The 18,644-nt window shown below is 52.1% G+C and overlaps 1 protein-coding gene across 4 annotated transcripts in view; it reads right to left on the bottom strand.

Annotated features, from left to right (window-relative positions):
* Positions 1-712: 712 nt before the first annotated feature.
* Positions 713-18,644, bottom strand: part of KSR2 (kinase suppressor of ras 2) — a 413,744-nt gene continuing 395,812 nt past the window's right edge. For all 4 annotated transcript variants that reach the window (XM_032309540.1, XM_032309545.1, XM_032309544.1 and 1 more), the window contains one exon: positions 713-14,380. In XM_032309540.1, coding sequence (XP_032165431.1) covers positions 14,374-14,380 — 7 coding nt within the window. In that variant the 3' untranslated portion in view covers positions 713-14,373. The remainder of the gene's footprint in view (positions 14,381-18,644) is intronic.

Raw genomic sequence — 18,644 nt, 5'->3', positions numbered from 1 at the left:
ACTTGGCCAGGCTACGATAACTTGCATTAGTCACCGTTCAGCAAGCCCTCACTTCCCTCCACGTCCTGGTCTGCGTGAAGTTTACGGCCCCATCCTGCTGAAAGTCTGGGTCAGTGGAGCCTGGGTGGCTCAGTCGGTTAAGCGTCTGACTCTTGATTTCAGGTCTTGCTCTCAGGGTCGTGAGACCGAGCCCCATGTCGGGCTCTGCACTCAGCGCAGAGTCTGTTTGAGATCTCCCTCTTCCTCTGCCTCTCCCTCTGCTCAACTGTGCCCGCTCCTCCCCTCTCTCTCTCAAATAAATAAACAAGTGAAAAGAAGGGCTGTGTCCTATGACTCGATTCAGCCACTGGATTATAATGAACGTAATTTGAGGAGAGGCTTTGAATGTATTTGCACAGTTTGGCTTGGCGCTTCCGATCTGGTGATCAGCTAGAGGATGAGTATGCCCCAGGAAGCTTCTCCTTCAGGGAGACATGTGAAACAGACTTGAAGTTGACCAGACACCTAAAGGGGAGACTTGGTTAAGCCAGCCAAAACCTACAAACACAGGAGGTCGAGAATAAACGCCAGTAGTTGTAAGCCATGGAATTTTGGGAAAGTTTGTTATGCACCGTTCTTGTGGCCAGAGCTGACTAATACGCTGGCCAGTGTCACATCTCAGGATTTCTTCCGTACGGCAAACAACAACAGAATTCACACTTATTTTGGCGGCAGTGTGATGCAGTAGTTCTCAAATTCTTTATTGGCATAAATAATTCAGACAATTGGATTCTCACTAAACATTGCACTAAACACAAGAAACAATAGTCTTGCCGGCTCAGAGGCTCACAACCTGTCCAACAGCCCAAGTTAGAAATACTTTTTTGAGAAGTGTAGAAAACTTTATAAAGGATTCTGTACACATATACACAGTGGACCCTCCATCCATCTGGCCTTCTTTTCCTGGATGGCATCTGAATCGACTGTTCTTTCCCAGCGACGAGACGTTGGCAATGAGTAAGAGAGAGACAGAGACTGAGACAGACCAAGATAAAAAGGGAGGAAAAGAAGTGGCCCCAAAAGGAAAACATGAAACCAACTTCTTACATTAACCCATTCTGCAACAGTCAGCACAAACACAGAGAAAACAATTGGGACCATTGGTCCATATCAGTCTGTACAAGAATTCATCTTTTTATATATATATATATATATATGTATATATATATATAATATATATATGTATAATATTTATAGGTATATATACTTTTTGTATAGAAAAGGTAACAGCGTAATTTACATAGAGAGAAAGCCTTTTTACAATTGAGAATTTTCCTAAGTTCAATAACTTTGAGAGTAATCAACCGAATGAATCATGCGGTAAAGTTCATGGAGTGGGCCCCAGTGCAAGTTCAAAGCACAGGGAGAGAGAAACAAAGCTCAGGGTGGGACCCGATGGCCCACTTTTGGGGCACTCACCACATGTGACCAGACTCATCCAGCCCCAGTGAATGCCCTTGGCCTCCATCTTGGGGCCTTGGAGAGGACTGATCTTGCCAGAGGCTCTCCAGTTTCCTAAGTTTGAGCCTCTCCCCTATGCATGATGACCCCACAGCAGCTGGAGGGTGTCTTTATGAGTCTTGGGTTGCCCGCCCCATGTCCACCAGAGCACCAGCCCCTAAGAAAATGGATCACACCCACCAGCCACCTCCCCATTCCAATCCTCCATTTTTTTTCCTAGAATATTTCCCTGGAAGTGGAATTCCTGGGGATATTTTGGTTGGGCCAGTGAGACGAGAAACCACATTTACTGAGCACCTACTGTGTGTCAGGTATTGTGCAATTCTATTAACATTCATTATTTCGTGTACTCCCTCCAATAACCTTGAGGGTTGGGGCATACTAAGTGCTAGTAGGTTGCATGAAGCCAAGGAAAATCCAAAGAACCCTTTGGGGGAAGTGCTGGCACTGAGAAACTGATGGTGAGGTCATTATCCACAAGAGGGGGTGGCTTAAGAAATGCACATTGAGTCAAGTTGAAGCAGGTAAACCTGATAAATTAAGCAACCACATGCACACCACGGGAGTCCTACAGTCAGCAAAGAAACTCTGTTTCCCATCTTTCAAACCCTGACATATATTTATAAGGATAGTGGGATACAATATCCCACCAAGAGGACACATCCCCACATTTTATGCTATATTACAGACCTGGCCTGTGGCCCACTCTGATCCCTGGGTCTTCTTCAGCGACTCTGTAACAAACCAGTGTTTTGCCCATTACACCTGTAATGGTTAGTTGGAAACCCCTAGAGTGGGGTCTTTCCATCAGTAAATTTCCATATTCACGCACATCCTCGACCTCAATGCTCCAGTGGCCTATGCCACAGAGTGACATAAACTCTCCAGGAAAGAGGCCACGGTGAGACAGCTTTCTGTTATGGTAAGACAGTGGTGTGGGCCTCAGAGAGATCCGAGACACAGGTCACAAGAGGAGGTAGGAAGGATTGTGAAGCAGAAGCAAAGACAGGGAAGAAAATGCTTTAGAGGGAAGGCTGATCGCCAACCTATCCATAGCAGAGATACCCGTGGTTTGAAGAACCCAGTGAAAGGTCCTAAGACACAGACAATGTGTGCAGACAGGCAGGGACACAGAGGGAGGCCCGCATGGCCAGAGAGGGCTCCAGAGAGAATCTGAGGCAGCCAAAGGACCACCTAACTCTAGCAAGCATGAAACCCTTCCGGGACATTATCTTCTCCAGGAACCCTGAGTCCAGTCGCCAGGACCAAAACACGGCAGGAGGTGGTGAGGTCTCTATGCGCCAACGGCACCTGTGTTTGGGGATGGGCTCTCTCAGGCCCTGATGCCATGCTTAGGGGAAAGCAGTTAAGAACAGAGCAAGTACCCAGCATCCGGCTTTCAACAAATCATGATGTTGCCTCTGCCCATGGGCTGTTCCCTCTACGTGACACACTGTTCCCTACACCGCCCACTCCTCTCCTCAAATCGCAAGAGGAGGTGACGTCCCCTCCTCTGAGAAGGTTTCTTGGAAGGCCCTTGCTGGGTTGGGTGCTCCTCTGGGGTCTCAGGATCTCTCTCAGAACCTGTCTGCCCCCTCCTCTAGATTCTGGGGTTCCCTAAAGGCCGGTGCCACTCTCATTCCCCAGTTTCCCAGGGGGCACAGGAGGCACTTAATAGATACTTGTTGAATGAGTTGACATGCAGTCTTGGGGACTAAAGGCATTAGGGTTGCTTGATGCTGGGGAGTGTGGCTGGGGACACAAGCCTTGGAAATATGGGGAAGATTGTTCTAGAAGCCTTCAGCAGCTCAAATGGTGAAACTTAAAATCCACGGACAGTCCAAAAAGTGGAGCATGTGGAACACGGCATGGCAGCAGTGCCTTGTGGAAGGTGAGGCTGATGCACGGAGCCACGGAGTCTGATGCATGGGGAACATGGGCCCTCAGGTGACCCACAGCTCGGCAGTGGGCGTCCAACACGCTTGGGGGACCAGGTGACTGTATTTGGGCTTCCGGCCACTCTGTACCAAGGCCTGGGGCCTTCTGAGGACTTATTTCTGACAGCAAGCTTGGGAAGCATGTGCGGGGGTGCTGGGAGAGGAATAATGGACAGCACTCCCTGGGGCAGGGAGCACAGGGACCCCAGGGAAGGGCTGCTTAATAAGGGGGAGAAAGGAGCCAGAGAAGACATTGTGCATCTCCCAGTTGTGCTCAGGCCGAGCCTCAGGCAGCCCGCGTCGGCCGTGCCCTCCCTCAGCACCCGCTCCAGCCAGGCACTGCCCAGCTGGCCACCCAGGACTTGCAGGCCGCTGCCCAACACTCCGTAGGAGGCTGGTTGGGAGGCCAGTGGGCTGGGGTGGGAACCTTGCTGTGGCTGGACCAGTCCGTGAGGGTAGCCTGTGTCTACACTGTAGCTACATAGCAGTTACTTGAACTTACACAAGTTCATATGTACCCATTTTAGTATTATTATTAGCAACACAGATAGAAAAATAAACAAAGGAAAATGGCTACAATCTTGGATGACCAATGCATTGCATTAATTGTCCAAGACACACTGAAGCGGCCACTGCCCCCGAGTCGGGCAGAGCTGGGGTGGGGAGAGGTCGGCCCCCACCGAGGGAGCAGGACCCCCATCAACTCGGCATCCTTCTTGGAAGGTGCTTGGCTGAGTATCCCCAGCTTACCAAAACAGGTTTCCCAGCCCCAGTCCTTTTGCCGTGCCTGGCTGCCTTGCTCCCCAGTCCTGGGACCGCTGAGTCCATGGGATCGGATTCTAGGGGTAGAGCCACAGGCCCTGCAGAGCTCGACCACACCCACTGCCCCCAGCCACGCCCACATCAGCCACGTGGGACCGGATCCAACTGCCCCCTCTCATCCACACCATCCATTTTGCTGCTTATGCTCTGCCAGAGACACCTGTGTTAACTCCTCAACAGTAAAGTAGGGGATCGGAAGGAAGCTGGCATGTCTGGGGACTCTCCTTCCCTGGGGAAGACAGGGGTTTTCCCTGAGTGGCCCTGGAGAGCAGCGCTAGGGTTGCCTGAGGCCAAGGTCAAGGAGAAGAGCCGCTTCCTAGAAGGACCATGGGAATGTGGACCACGACGGAAGGAAGGGGAGGATGTGACCGAGATTCCCACCCATACCTTGTCTCGTCCGTGTAGATGGGGAATGGCCAGTCAATGCCCTCCCTCCCTAGGCTGCCTTCAAACCATTGAAGATGCTAAATATTCCATTTAAAGCCCATTTTGGTGCCGCCGACACTTGAGGATCTTCCTCCCCGAGGTTTCCCGTTTCCCTTTGTCTGATTTCCCCTTTTCTCTGCAAGGCTGCAGATGGCTGCAAGCTAGATCCGTACCCTAGTGACCTGGCCAGGAGACAGCACACTCAAGACCTCGTGCCTTGCCTCAAACCAGTGAAGATCAGATGATGACACGATATTCCTGAAACCCCCCAGTGCTCTGCCACTGCCCTCAGAAAACCTCCGACACCCTCCCCAGCCTGGATGCTCCCATCGGGCCCCCAGTGCCCAGCGCGGCTCATCCCCTGTCCGCCCTGCTCGCCGGCGCTGGACTCTGCCCTCCCCTGGGGTGTCTGTGTTTGCAACTGCTTCTGTCAAGAATGGTGGTTCTCAACAAGGTGGTGTCACCCAGGGGACATGTGGCAATATCTGGAAACATCTTTGGTTGTCACAACTTGGGGGTAGCAGGAAAGGGAGGGTGCCATGGGCATCTAGTATGTGGAGGCCATCCTGCCACGCACAGGACATGCCCCCATCATGACAAACGGTCCCCAGTATCAACAGTGCCGCATTTGAAGGACCTTGGCCTAGAAGGATCGTCCCTTCCTCTTTCCCCTCCTTGAGAGCTCCACTCAAATGTCACCTCCTCAGAAAGATCTTTGCACCTGCTCCCTCCACAGCAGGCACCCCCACAATCTCCTGTTACCGGCCGACCGTTGGTTTTCCTTCCCTAAGCCTCCATGAGTTGTGATTCATATATTGCTGAGCGGTTCCTTGTCCAGCTCCCCCACCAGGCCCTAAGCTCAGAATGACTTTGTTTCCCTCATCACTGAACGCCCAGGGTCCAAGATGTAATAGATGCTCAATAAATGATCCATTGAATACACGGCCAATGACGAAATAAGCCCACCGCATTCCGAACCAACCCGGACGTCGGCATCTGCATGAGGACGCCAAGACCCCTCTCCCGCCTTCACCAGTCATCACTGTCCAGAAAGGCCTCTCTGTCTATTGTCTGCCTGTGTTTCTTCCCACTATCCTAGCCACAGGCTTTCCAAAATCCTCACTCTAGCTCTGGAAGTCAGGGTATTTTTAAACAGGAGGAACTAGCCAAGCTGGTGGTTTTTCTTTTCTTTTTTTTTCTTAAGTGGTGAAAAAGAAAAACTAAGATTTGTTTTTAATCATTAGACTTTCAGATCTAAGAAGGCACGATGCAAATAGCACGTTGGCATAAACAATTGCTCAAGGGAGGGAGGGCGCCTTTCTTCAGAGCTAATTCAAGCTGAATACATGCAGCTATTTTTCGTCTCTACTATTGTGTGACTTTCTCCTCAGCTCATAGGCCAGCCGGGGCAGATGTTATCTGGCAGGAGGTGGTGGTGGTGGAGGATAAGGGGAGGAAGGAAGCAAAGAGGCAGCACCCGGAAAGCACACTCTCAGCCCCCAGCTGCTTATTAGAGGCATTTCAAGAGTTGTAGGGGTAGAGCTGGTGGTCCACTAGGACCCCGGGGAATTCCACCTGGGTGAAAATTTGATTTTGAGCCTTCCTTGCAGGGAAGAAACCAAAAGCAACTGGAGTCAGATTCCTTTTCCTCCTCCTCCCTCTGCAACATTCCTTAACTTCGTAGATGTCCAGATCGAACCACAGAAACTTCTACAAACAGCTCCAAGAACAGTCTTACCTACCTAGGACCACAACACACACGCACATATTGTATTTCCTTAAGGTCCCCAGGCCTTCCAGCCCAGCTGTTACGTGGTTGGTGGCAGCATTCCGGCCCGAGGAGATAAATGATGTCTCTCTCCAAGCAGGCAGATGCCCAAATAGGATCATACACTGGGTCTTAAGGACAGACTCTTTCTGCATTCTCCAAGTTTCTGGATTGAAAATAAACTTCTGCAAAGTCCTTACAGCTTGTCGCCAGCTAGAGCCAAGACTCCAAATGACTGGGCTTTTGGAAGTTTCCAAGGCCTTAGGACCAAATCCACCTCTGCCTCTGAGAAAGGACCTAACTTGGGAGAGTTTACCTTCCTCTCTGGGCCTGAGCTCCTTCTTCTCGGAAAGGAAGGCTGCCATGAGATCAGGGATGGTTACCCGTGTCCTCATCCAGTAGCAGCTCTGATGCCCTGAGGCTGCATCTGTGCTCTGCAGAAAGGCACGCTGTGATTGATTAGTAATGTCTGCCAAGAGTACAGGACGGGGCAGTGGTGGCAGAAAGGGGGATTATTTGCCCTCGTTGGACTAGATCACTCATCTAGATCTTCTAGATATAGATCATTCTATATAGTCATCCCAATAACCTAGCTGACCCCCCTAAGTGTATGACTTGTCTATTATTTCCACATTGGTCATCAAGCTGTTTTATGTTGGGACAGTTACCCCACACAGCAGATTTGACCCATCCATTGAAAGACAAGCAGCCATAGTTTTCTGCTTTGTGGCATCCTTGTGCATGGAACCACTGTCCACGTACATGGAACTGGGGTCTCCCATCAGCAGGCCTGGAAAGAGGACATGGAGTGGCAGGGGCAAGGTTTCCTGGGGCTCAGCATTTCTTAACAGTATGGAACGGAAAAGCAGGTGCGTCTGGTGGCCAGTGGTCATCCCCAGCCTCATCTCTCTGCCCAGATGCATCTCATTCACCTTCCAGGTTCAGCATTCACAGTGCCAGCCTCCCGGGGAGGCCAATTCTGAGCAAGTTGTCTGTAAATACTGGTGATCAGCTGCTGTCTGTAAATACTGGTGATCAGCTGCTCTTTTCCGTGGGCTAGCACACTGGCCTTTGCCCTCTGTGCAATGTATCAAGTCAGACTCACAGAGATTAATCATGTGGATTCAGAAATAAGCCTGGGAAAGCTTGGGAAGAGCAGCCTGCTGTCAACCTTTTAAAGATTTTAAAATCTTTACCACACAGTAGTGTGTTAAATGCTCTGATAAGTCCTACAACCAAGAAAAAAAATTTAATCTTATTTTGCCTAAGCATTTCCCATGCGTGTTTGTCCCAAGACCCTTCTAATAATGCAACATTCTTTCCATCTAGTCTGCTATGAATTTAAAGGTCTATGGAACATCTTGGTAAACTGCGCCTAACCTAGATCAGGCAAGCTCCAGGCAAAGCCCATTTCCTCCAGTTCGGTCCTCAACAGGACAGCAGCGATCTCAACCTCATGGAGAGGAATCCTTCATATTCTTGGGAATAAGCGTTAAGGAAAGGGGTTTTGTGATCTCAGTGAACAGGAAGGAAGGAGCCCTTCCCAGCCCTGAGAGGGAGGAGCACTCACTGGTGAGTTTCCTGGGACAGGGGATCACAGTTAAATGTCTAGTCCAGTACGAGAGACACAGAGGGCTGGGCTGATGGTGCAGGCTGCCTGGAGCAGGGGAGCTGGAAGGACCCAGGAGCAGCTTTGCCAACCCAGACACACACTTCCTGGAAACCTGGGCCATTGCTGGCAGCCGGTCAGTCTGGGAACACAACGGAGAGCTTCCGTGCAAACTCCTCCAGGGGTCCCCACCCTCTCCTGCACCCTCCTTCAATCACTTCCTGTTTTCTCTCCCTCTCTCCTGGTTACAAGCTACACATAACCACAGAAGCCGGTAACAGTAACCTCCTGGGGGACAGTGGCAGAAACCACTCAAACAGGGCTGGGTTCCTCGGAACCCACGAGGCCAAAGACTCATATTTAAAACGTTGGCTCTACCTCTTAACAGGCTGGCTTGCATTTGCCGCAGTTTCTTCATCTGCGAAATGCAATAACGGTACCTATTTCCCAGGACTGTTGGCCTGGCACATAGTAAGTGCTCAGTGAATAGAGGCTCTAAGGGATGGATGACTACTCTTGCCCTTCACACTTAGATGCCCTGGGACACCTGGCCAATGGGTTTCTTTATGAGTCACATCCATGGAACCTGGCCAATGCACGTTGCGGGGGGCGGGGGGTGGAATCCATAGCACAGAGCCTGGTTGTGGGAATTTCATTACTGCCCGGGCCCCACCTGTGGAGCCCTTCCGCCTTCCCTGCAAGGAGCAGCTTCTGGCCCCCTAGACCAGTGCCTCACCCTCTCTCTCCATTCTGTAAGCATTTACTGAGCACCTACTATGTGCCAGGCCCCATATCAGGCAAGGACCTCCCCCCCGACTCTGCCCCAACTGTTTAGAGAATGACGTAGCTGGTAGGACCTCAAGACAGGAACCTGTCACTTGTGCTGATCATCAGGGGCAGTGACTGGAGAGGAAGGTGGCCTACTTGGCGTGACTCAGAGAGAGTCGGGGAGAACGAGAACCTTCAAGACCCTGGTCGCCATGTTCCAAAGCCCACCCCACATTTGCTTCTCCTTGCCCTCAGAGGTCAGGACCAGTCCCATGCAGGGGCGTGCAGCTGATGGCGGGGGCAGGGGGCAGTCAGCGGAGGCTGGAGCCCAGGGCTGGCATCCACCCGAGCCTGCTCAAAACCTCACAGGCACGGCCGAAGGAGGACACGGCAGGCACGCGGCTTGCCATGATCCGTTCCTCTGCCGCCGAGCAAGAACGTAAATAAAAGCAAGCGTCAGGCCGCCGAGCACTTCAGACCGGGCGGAAGCACTGGCTCAGCAGTCAAGTGCACGTCACGCAACAGACCCGCTGCACCCCCACCCGTGGCGTTGACGTCCAGGACTCTCAGACCTAGGAAGGGATCCCATATGACAAAAGCAACATCAGTGTCCTGGTCCTCATGGCGCAGGGGTTCTGGGATCTTTCTCCCCAGAGGTCTTCTGTGACCACAGTGACCAGTCAAGGCATGAGAAAAAGCTTCTTAGTGGGTGTTAGGGGTTGAATCATGTCCCTTCCACATACACACACACAGAATACATACGTTGAGGTCCTAAACCCCCGTCCCTCAGAGTGTGACATTACTTGAAAGTAGGGTCATTGCAGGTGTCATTAGTTAAGGCGAGGTTAAGCTTGAGAAGGGTGGCAGCCTTACACGAAGAAGGCCGTGTGTTTGGAATCAGAGGTGAGGAGATCCATCTGCAGCCAAAGACGACCAGCAAACCACCAGGAGCTAAGAAGAGGAGGCCAAGGAAGGACCCCTTGGCAGAGGTGTTGGGGATCAGGGTGCGGCCCTGCCGACACCTTGATTTTAGGCTTCCAGCCTCTAGAACAAGACCAGTCCTTGGAGGGAGTGGATCAGGAAAGGCTGGCAGGGCATGGGGACGGGGAGGGTAAATCTGGGGACTCAAGGTTGAGCACGATGTGGGAACAAAAGCCAGGAATAGGAGTGTCGCCCGGAAAGTCCCTACAGTCACAGTCTCAGGAACATCAAGGGTCTTCATGGAATTGGAATGGGATGGAATTGTGGCCCCCCTGCCGCAATGCACACCTCCCCCTACCCGCCCTCCAGATCCCTAGGTCAAAGTCCCAACTGCCAAAGTGATTGTATCTGGAGATAGGGTCTTTGAAGAGGTAACTAAGATGAAATTAGGTCCTAAGGATGGGGTCCCATCCAATCTGACTAGAGAAACAGACCCCAGGGTTGTGCGGGCTCAGAGAAAAGGCCATGTGAGCACACAGCGAGAGGCAGGATGACTGAAAGCCGAGGAGGGAGGTCTTAGGAGAAACCGGTCCTGCCCCCAGAACTGTGAACCATCCTGCCGTGGAAATCCCCCCACCTAAGGTATCTTGTTATATGCCAGCCTGGACGTAATAGGGTCTGAAATAGAACCACTCCTTCCATCCTCCAAAGCCCGAATTCCCTCTACAGCACGTACACCAACCAGTCCTCACGTCTGCCCAGCCCTCTCCAAAGACAGGGAGCTTCCCACCTCCCCAAGCGGCCCATCTCGCATCGAGGGTCAAGCTGCTAGAAAGTTCTTTCCCCACTGGAATGAGTTCTCTGCCCCCCTAACTCCCAGTCTGGCTCATGTTCCTCCCTTGGGAGCCCTATGCAAGTTGGCTTCTTTTTCAGTAAGCCAGTCCCCTAGATCAGAGGTTGGCAAGTGTCTCTTGTAAAGGGCAAGGTTATAAATATTTCCAGCTTTATGGGCCACGCTGTCTCTGTCATAACTAGTCAGCTGTGGCACCACAGCCCGCAAAACCCGTGGTTCGTCTGCAAATGAATGGCGATGGCCACGTGCCAATAGGATTTCATTTCTTGACATCTGAATTCTATAGAGTTTTCATGTCTTATGAAATCTTCTTCTGTTTTTTCCCCCCAATTAGAGAATGTAAAAACTTCTTGGGGGTGGGGTGGTTGCATATGGCCCCGGGCCATACTTTGCTGACCTCAGGTCTAGATTTCACAAGATGGGGATTGGGCCTGGGCCAAGTGTATACCATTTCCTTGGTGTTTCCTTAGATGATCGGCCACTGGCAATCGGGGGACAGGGGTGGGGGACAAAAATGGTGGGAAGAAATGAAGCCTGGTTTGGTGGGGTGGGAAAGGGGCAGGACCAGAGATCCTGGATACAAGTCTAGCTGTCAGAGACCAATCCAGGGCTCCTATGGACCAAAGAACTGAAAGAGGAGGGCTCTGTGGCAAGATGGGGTTTTCCCCTTTGATCAGCAAAAGGAAAACCCGGATGAAACACCATTAGGTAAAGACTTTGAGTCTCCAGCTTCATGCTTGGGGATAACCCCACATATGACCAAGGGGGGCTGGAAAGGTGGGGGCCGTGGTAGGAAATGCATGTGGTCTGAGAAATGGTAGCATTCAGGGTGCAAATCCATGTGCTCTTTGGAGATGGTAAGTTCAAGGCTTCCCAGGCATCTTCACTCTGGGGACTGGTGCACTTGGGAAGCCTGTGTAGGTAAGGGTTTGCTCAAAGCAGGGCCCAGAGTTAAACAGCTCGCTGTCGGCCACAGGGCACAAGTGCACACACACACAGTCTTTGTTGTGTGAATTCTATAGAATGAATCACAGGCAAGGCTGGCAAGTACTATGTAAACACACACACACACACACACACACACACACACACACACACACCCCTCCCGTTTGTTTTTCCTTTTTCCTCACAGAAGATGAATGAATGTGACCTCCTCCCAGTACTTGACTCATGAATAAGACTGAGGTCAGGGGGGAAAGCAGAGGTTTGGTTCTTCCTGAATTGCAAGGTCTGCAAATGAAAACTACCTTCTAAACAATTCAGGGTGGCGTCGCCAGGAGGAGGGTGGCAGGAAGGGGCTTTGGACGTCTGGATGCTATGGAGACCGAGGAAGGTGAGGGCAAAGGAAGGACGCAGGTGAAGGTAGAGAAGTCAAGAGCAGGTGGTGTGGGGCCAAGGACAGATGCAAGGAACCCTGTTTTGCAAAGCAGAGACGTTCCTAGGGAGCAGGGAAGGCTGGGGTATCCCCCTGGATCCCTCAGACCTTGTCCTTAATCTTAAGCTGGTACTCACGAAACAGACAGAAAAATCAGCCTTTGGTGACCCTCCCCCACGATCCCCCGCATTGCAGGTCTTGCCAAAGGCTCTGGGTGGCCATGTGAGTGAATTCTGGAAATGACAGCGGCAGGAAGGAGCAGTCCCGGCGAGCCTTCCACCAGCAGGGTCGCCGTGTCCTGCCAGCTCCTTCCCTTCCTCACTTCCTTGCCTGCACTCAGGTCCCCAACGACGACTGGGGTCCACAGACCCCATAAGTCCTGGTTGGATTAGAGGAACCAGGACTGGATTCCAGGTCTCTGGGGAGCTGGTGGGCAGAGCCAAAGCAGGCCCAAGCCCATGTTCAGGGTCGGCCCTTCAGGTGGCTTGCTGGGATTCGTGTGGGTGTGTGTAAGATGGCCCGAGATACACAAGTGTTGAGCCACGAACCACAGTCACGGAAGTCCCCAGAAGAGGAACATCCACTTAGGAATAGCCCACAGGGGTGTCCTTAGTCTCTGATCCTGTGTAGGTGGGAGCCCATGCAGGAAGGCCCTCTGGGAGGCTCAGGCATACCCCTTGGCCAGAGGTTCCAGAAGCATGACCATCTTGTTATTTTTTCCAGTTTGGAAGCAGGCTTGGCCCCCACAGCATGAATCAGTCTGGGATCACCCAAAGTGGGGAAGACCCCCACGCACCCCTTACATCAGGTGGGGTGCTGAGTCTGAGCTTGGGTAGGATTTTTGAAGTCTTAGGTCCCCTCTCTGGCAGGGGGATGTCAGGATAAGGTTGAGACCAGAAGAAAACCAAGCCTGAGCAGTGCCTAGGGAGGACAGTGAGGCCGTGGGCTTACCCTGGGCATCCTGTCTGCTGCCCAGCTGCCTGGCTACCACCCTGCTAGGGGACAGGCCTCCTTTCGCTGCCAGGTCAGACAGGCTTTGTGATCAGAAGACATCCCCTCCTAAGGGCTGGGACCTAAGAACAAAAGACAAGAGGCTCGCCATTTTATTCTCCCTGACTGACCTGCTTCCTGGATCCTTCCTGCATAACCCTTGGTCCCAAGGTAGTTGGGAAAATCCACCAGCTCAGGAGGGAGCGAGAGGGAGGGATGGAAGGCATGAGCACTGAGCAAGCGCAGACAGACCTCTCATGGGGAAGCCGCTCTGGGACTTGGCACCAGGTAGGAGCTAAGAACACAGACCCTCTTACAGTCTCCCTGCTTGCCTCCCCAAGAGGACTTACTAAGGTGAAAGCATGGGGGAATCCTTTGCGAATTTAACCCAACACACGTCGATCAGGGACCCACGTCCGTCGCTGTGGTGGACAAACTTAGCTGGTGTCGATGCCAGAGCAGGAGGGGAGAGAAGGAATGTTCTAGAACTTCCTCCCCAGACCCCCCAGTTCTCAGGCCCCAGACTTCAGGGGGTGTCAAGGATAAAGGTGAGCTGCAAGGAGCCCCCTGAAGTCATCTTGGCCAGGAAGCCATTGTGCTTTTCAAACGGCAGGGGAGCGCAGGGGCAGTGAGACGACAAGGGACGGCGCTCTCACAGAACAGGAGAAGGCGGCAGAAATGGGGACCCATGCCCCAGAGAGGCCCAGAACTCAAAGACATGCAAGACTGCTTTGTGCACTTCGGAGCTATGTGCAAAGGAGCCACAGATCATGACAGGCTTGGGTGAGAGCCTCTGAGAACAGATGTTTACAAAGGAACAACTGAGCTCCCCGGCCCAGGTCTTGGCCCCGTGGCCTCCACGAGGTGGGTGCTCAGCCCCAGACCCCACCCCATCTTTCCAGACAGTGCAGCTGGAACCCACAACCCAGGGACTGAGTCAGCCAAGGGGCGCTCCAGGGCTGTGGCAGCAGAGTGCTCCCGCTTGTCGCCGGGGATCGAGAGCAAAACGGTGTCGCGCACGGAGACACACATGTACACACAGACCGGTCCTGCGAGCCTGCCCACGCGGGCCTCTTGCCCTCGTCTCCATGGCCTAGGGGCTCTACCGACAGCCTCCAGTTTTCTTCTCGACACGGTCTCTGGGCCTCACGCATCAATCTCGCTTCTCCCTGGCTGGTCTTGGTAAGTCCTAGCTCAGGGGTCCCGAACCCTGCCCGGGCAAAAGGGCACAGGTCTGGGGAGTGGGGAAGCTGCCGAACTTGGCCGTGCAGTGCTCCCAGGCCGGCCGGGGTCGGTACCCTCTGATGGTGAGCCTCTGGTCTCCTGAGCTGGCAGAGGGCAGAGCAGGGAAGGAGAGGTGGCTCGGGGGCTGAGGCAGCTGAGTGCTGTCCCTTTGTCCAATGGTCACAGCCTGGAGTGGGGAGAGAAGAGAAGAGCAGGAGGTCACCGGATACAGCAATGCCATCTTTGGTGAATGAGCACCCTCTCGGTGGGCTAGGAGGCTTGAGATGAGCTCTTTCTGTCTACAAGAAATGGTGGAAGGAATACCCCTTTATACCTAGGTCCTACTATGTACCAGGTTCATGGACCTAATCTCATTTGAACCTGAGAATAACCTGCAAGATAGGCACCTTATACCCATTTCACAGAGGGGTATAAGATGGAGGCACAGAGAGGTTAGGTGTTTTGCCCAAGGGTGCACAGCCAGGAAGCAGCAGGGTCAGTATTGGAACCTAGAACTCTTCCCACTCGGAAGGGCTCCTTAAGGGCTGGAAATACAGGAAGGGGAGGTGAGACCAGGAACCACCCCATACACTCCTGCTAGGAGCAGAGGCTTTGCTGACCACTGTTGAACCAAGGATCTGGGCAATCGTGTCATATGTCAGTGCCCACTCTCCCAGCAAGGTTCTGGAAAGAATCCTGAAGGGACACAGGTAATCTCTGTGTAGAAGGAGCAGGGTAGAGGTATCAAGATGATGGATTTGGGGTCCAGACCAACCTGGGTTCCAAAGCCTCCTCTCCTCATTAGCTGTGTGACCTCTTGGAAGGTACTTAGCCTCTCTGTGCTTTGGTTTTCTTCTAAGGAAAAACATAATCGTGCCTCCCTCCTAGGGGGAGCTTCGAGGAGTCAGCAAGGCAATGCAGATAGAATGCTTGACCCAGTGTCTGTCACATATGTTTGGTAAGTGGCACCCAGAGGATGACCATCAGCATGGTCATGGGGAAGATCTGGACCAATGGCGTGCAATAGACTTACAGCGCTATTGAAAAAAATCGGAAGCAGGGACTCCAACAGACACTTGTACGGCACTGTTACGGCAGCCTTATTCCCAGCAGTGAGAATGCAAACAACCAGTGTATCCACCAACAGATGGAAGGACAAGCCAAACACGGTACATATGGACAACGGATTAGTGCTCAGCCGTGGCAAGGAGTAACGTTCTAATACGCATCATACCGTGGATGAACCTTGAAGACAGTCTACGTGAAGACCCCAGACACAAAAGAACAAATATCGTAGGACTCCACGTGTATGAAATGCATAGAATGCGCCAGTTCACAGGACAGGAGATGGGGGAGAGGTTACTGGGGGCCGGAGGGAGGAGGGACTGGGAGTTACGGTTCAGTGGGTCCAGTCTGTGTTCGGAGGGGACGAAGGCTTTGGAAATGGTGGTCGTGGTGGCACAGCACTGGGATGTGATCTGTGCCACTGAACTGCACCCTGAAAAGTGGCTAAGATGGCAAATTGTATGTGATATATATTCCAACACTTTTTTTCTTTTTTGAGTAGGCTCCATGCCCAGTGTGGAGCCCAACACGGGGCTTGAACTCGTGACCTGCACGGAGATCAAGAGTTGGATGCTCAGCCGACTGAGCCACCCAGGTGTCCCTCTACCACCATTTGTAAAAACAATGTCATATACCCACGCCCTCAGAGTTGTGTATTTTAAGTAGGAGGATTATATGATGTGTGAGCTATATCACAACAAAGTTGTTTTTTTAAAACAAAGAAATGCCATGCAAGTCATGGAAGTCATAAATTTTCTAGTCATATTTTAAAAGGTTAAGAAAAGGGTGAATTTAATAGTGTATTCTATTTAACCCAATGTAACCCAAACACTGGAATTTCAAAGTATCACCAGTCCTATCTGTGTAATGGGACAAATTACTGAATGTCCTTTTTTTTTTTTTTTTAATCCTAAGTCTTCAAAATTTCCTGTGGATTTTACATTCACAGGACATCCATCTCACTATATTTTGAGTGTTCGAGAGCCACACGTCGGGAGTGGCCACTCTCGGGCAGCGCAGGTCTGGACCCTCGCTACTCAGAGGGTGGTCCATGGACCAGCAACACCAGCATCACCTTGGGGCCAAATCTCGGGCCCCGCCCCAGACCTACAGAATGGGAATCTGCAATTCCCCTGCAGGTTTGGAATGCACAGGAAACTTCAAGATGCCTTGCTCTGGAATGCAGGCTTGTCCCAATCTTCTCTCCAGTTCACCATGTGGCATGGTGTACAGGGATTCTGGAAAACCCAGCTCCTCAAGTGTGACCCACTGGAGAGGCAAACCCAAGGCCCCAGACGTAAGTTTGGAGTTAGCTGCTCACGTCCTCGCAACATGCTGGCTACTGTGGAGACCTCCTGGTTGGCCCCCTCCATGGATTACCAAGACCTAGATAGGATCTACTTTAGCCAAGCCCTCTGTCAATCCCCTGATGACACAGCAGGCTTCTGGAAGGACTCCAGCATTGACTGCACCACTGGAGTGACCCTCTCCAAGCCAGATGAGTGTGATCGAGAGAGCCATGGGGTCTGATGTTGTGGGAAGAGAACATTTCAGATTAGGAAGTTGGAGCCTGACCTGTGTTCCCAGCTTTGTCAACACCCCATGTAAATGTGGTTGAGTTCCTGAATGTCTCTGGGCCATAGTTTCTCCAAATGGAGGAGGTTGGATCAATCTGGAAGGTCTAATGAAGGCATCCCATGCATTGATTCTGAGTAACTGGTGGTGGCTAGCAGGTGGGGTGAGTGATGGTGGATGTGCTGTGATTGATTCGCCATGCCTGCCACAGGTGCAGGAATAGAGCACAGATGCCACACACATCTGCATCCATCCTAGGTAATCCCTCTCCGAATACAAAAAGACACTTAAATTGAAGCCTAAAAGGAACAGAAGTCATCTTTGTTTCTCGGTATCAAAGTAGAAAAGTCCTGGGGATTACAAACCCCCATGTGGAGGCCTGGCTTTCCTCCAAGGGCTTTGCCTTGACATGATCTCCTCCGAGGGGCATTCCCTGACCCCTCCCTTCCACCCAAAGCCCCCAGTCATCCCTATTGCAATTTTGTCTTCTTGTCTTCTCAACACAACTCTATCTGAAATGATAACCCTTTTAAAACACATCTACCTGCCTATTATACCTGCTCTAGAAGGTCAGGGAGGTGACTGGCTTTGTTCGCCCTTGGATTTGCACTCTGAGAACCAGGCCTGACACAAAGCAGGTATTCAACACACACAGACGGAGTAGAGAACGGAATGAGTAGGGGCACCTGGGTGGCTCAGTGGGTTAAAGCCTCTGCCTTCGGGTCCGGTAAAGATCCCAGGGTCCTGGGATCGAGCCCCACATCGGGCTCTCTGCTCCGCGGGGAGCCTGCTTTCTCCTCTCTCTGCCTGCTGCTCTGCCTACTTATGATCTCTATCTGTCAAATAAATAAATAAAATCTTAAAAAAAAAAAAAAGGAAGCGAATGAGTAGAAAATTTCACTGACCCTAATATCCCATCCTGACAGACCACAGGGTCTCTAGTTCCCTGTTTCTCAGCCCAACTGTTTGCAAAAAAATGGAAAACAAGGCCCCCAGCTCTCCCTCCAACCGGAGAGCTTTAAGCCCCTCTATTCAGTTGACTTCTGCTCTCTCCTCCCTGATGCCCGAGAAAGCAGAGGCCATCCGGGTGATGGCCCAAATGACACTGGTGTTTGTTACACCGGGCACTCTTGGGACCCCATCTGGGCTCTGACACTCACTGGCCAACTTGCCTGCACTAGGTTAGCTGGGGAGGGTCCTTGCCTGTCAGAGCCTCCCTCTCTCTGTTCTCACATTCAAGCCATTCGCAGTCCTGGAAGGCCAGCAGGATGCGGCTGACCCTCCCTGACCCACAGCATACGGAACACCTGCTGTGGGGGGACACTGTACCAGCTGCCCCAGCTCCGGGCTGTGGTCATCCTCACCACACTCCTGCTAGAGCCGTCTGCCACCCTCATTCTTTAGAGGCTGCCACTGCTGCTCAGAGAGGCCGAGTAACCCGCCCAAGGCCACACAGCTATCAAGTGATGGAGTGGAGGTTTCCAATCCTTATCTGCCTGATATGGGAGGTCTGTGCTCTTTCCAAGTGTCTAGGGAGAGGCTGGGCCGCTGGGGCCTGTCCTCCAGGCTCAACAAGGTCAAATGGTGGGGTGAGGGGTAGCCTAGGGCCTCTCAGGTGAGATGCTGACAACTGCTCTGGTGTGCCATGTCACTCTGTGTGTGTGTGTGTGTACACCTGAGTCCGCCTCCAGGTGTGGGCTTTGAGCACAGGGCTGTGTATTCCTAGAATGTTCTTGTGCAGTGTGTGTGTGTCCCTAAGTGCTCCTGTATGCATATGTGGATACAGGTGTGTTTTTAGCTTAAGTTTCTGT

The sequence above is a fragment of the Mustela erminea genome, chromosome 13 (genome assembly GCF_009829155.1).
Source record: "Mustela erminea isolate mMusErm1 chromosome 13, mMusErm1.Pri, whole genome shotgun sequence".
Classification (NCBI taxonomy): domain Eukaryota; kingdom Metazoa; phylum Chordata; class Mammalia; order Carnivora; family Mustelidae; genus Mustela; species Mustela erminea.
Note: the sequence above shows the minus strand (reverse complement) of the source record. Positions and strands in the feature narration are given on the sequence as shown.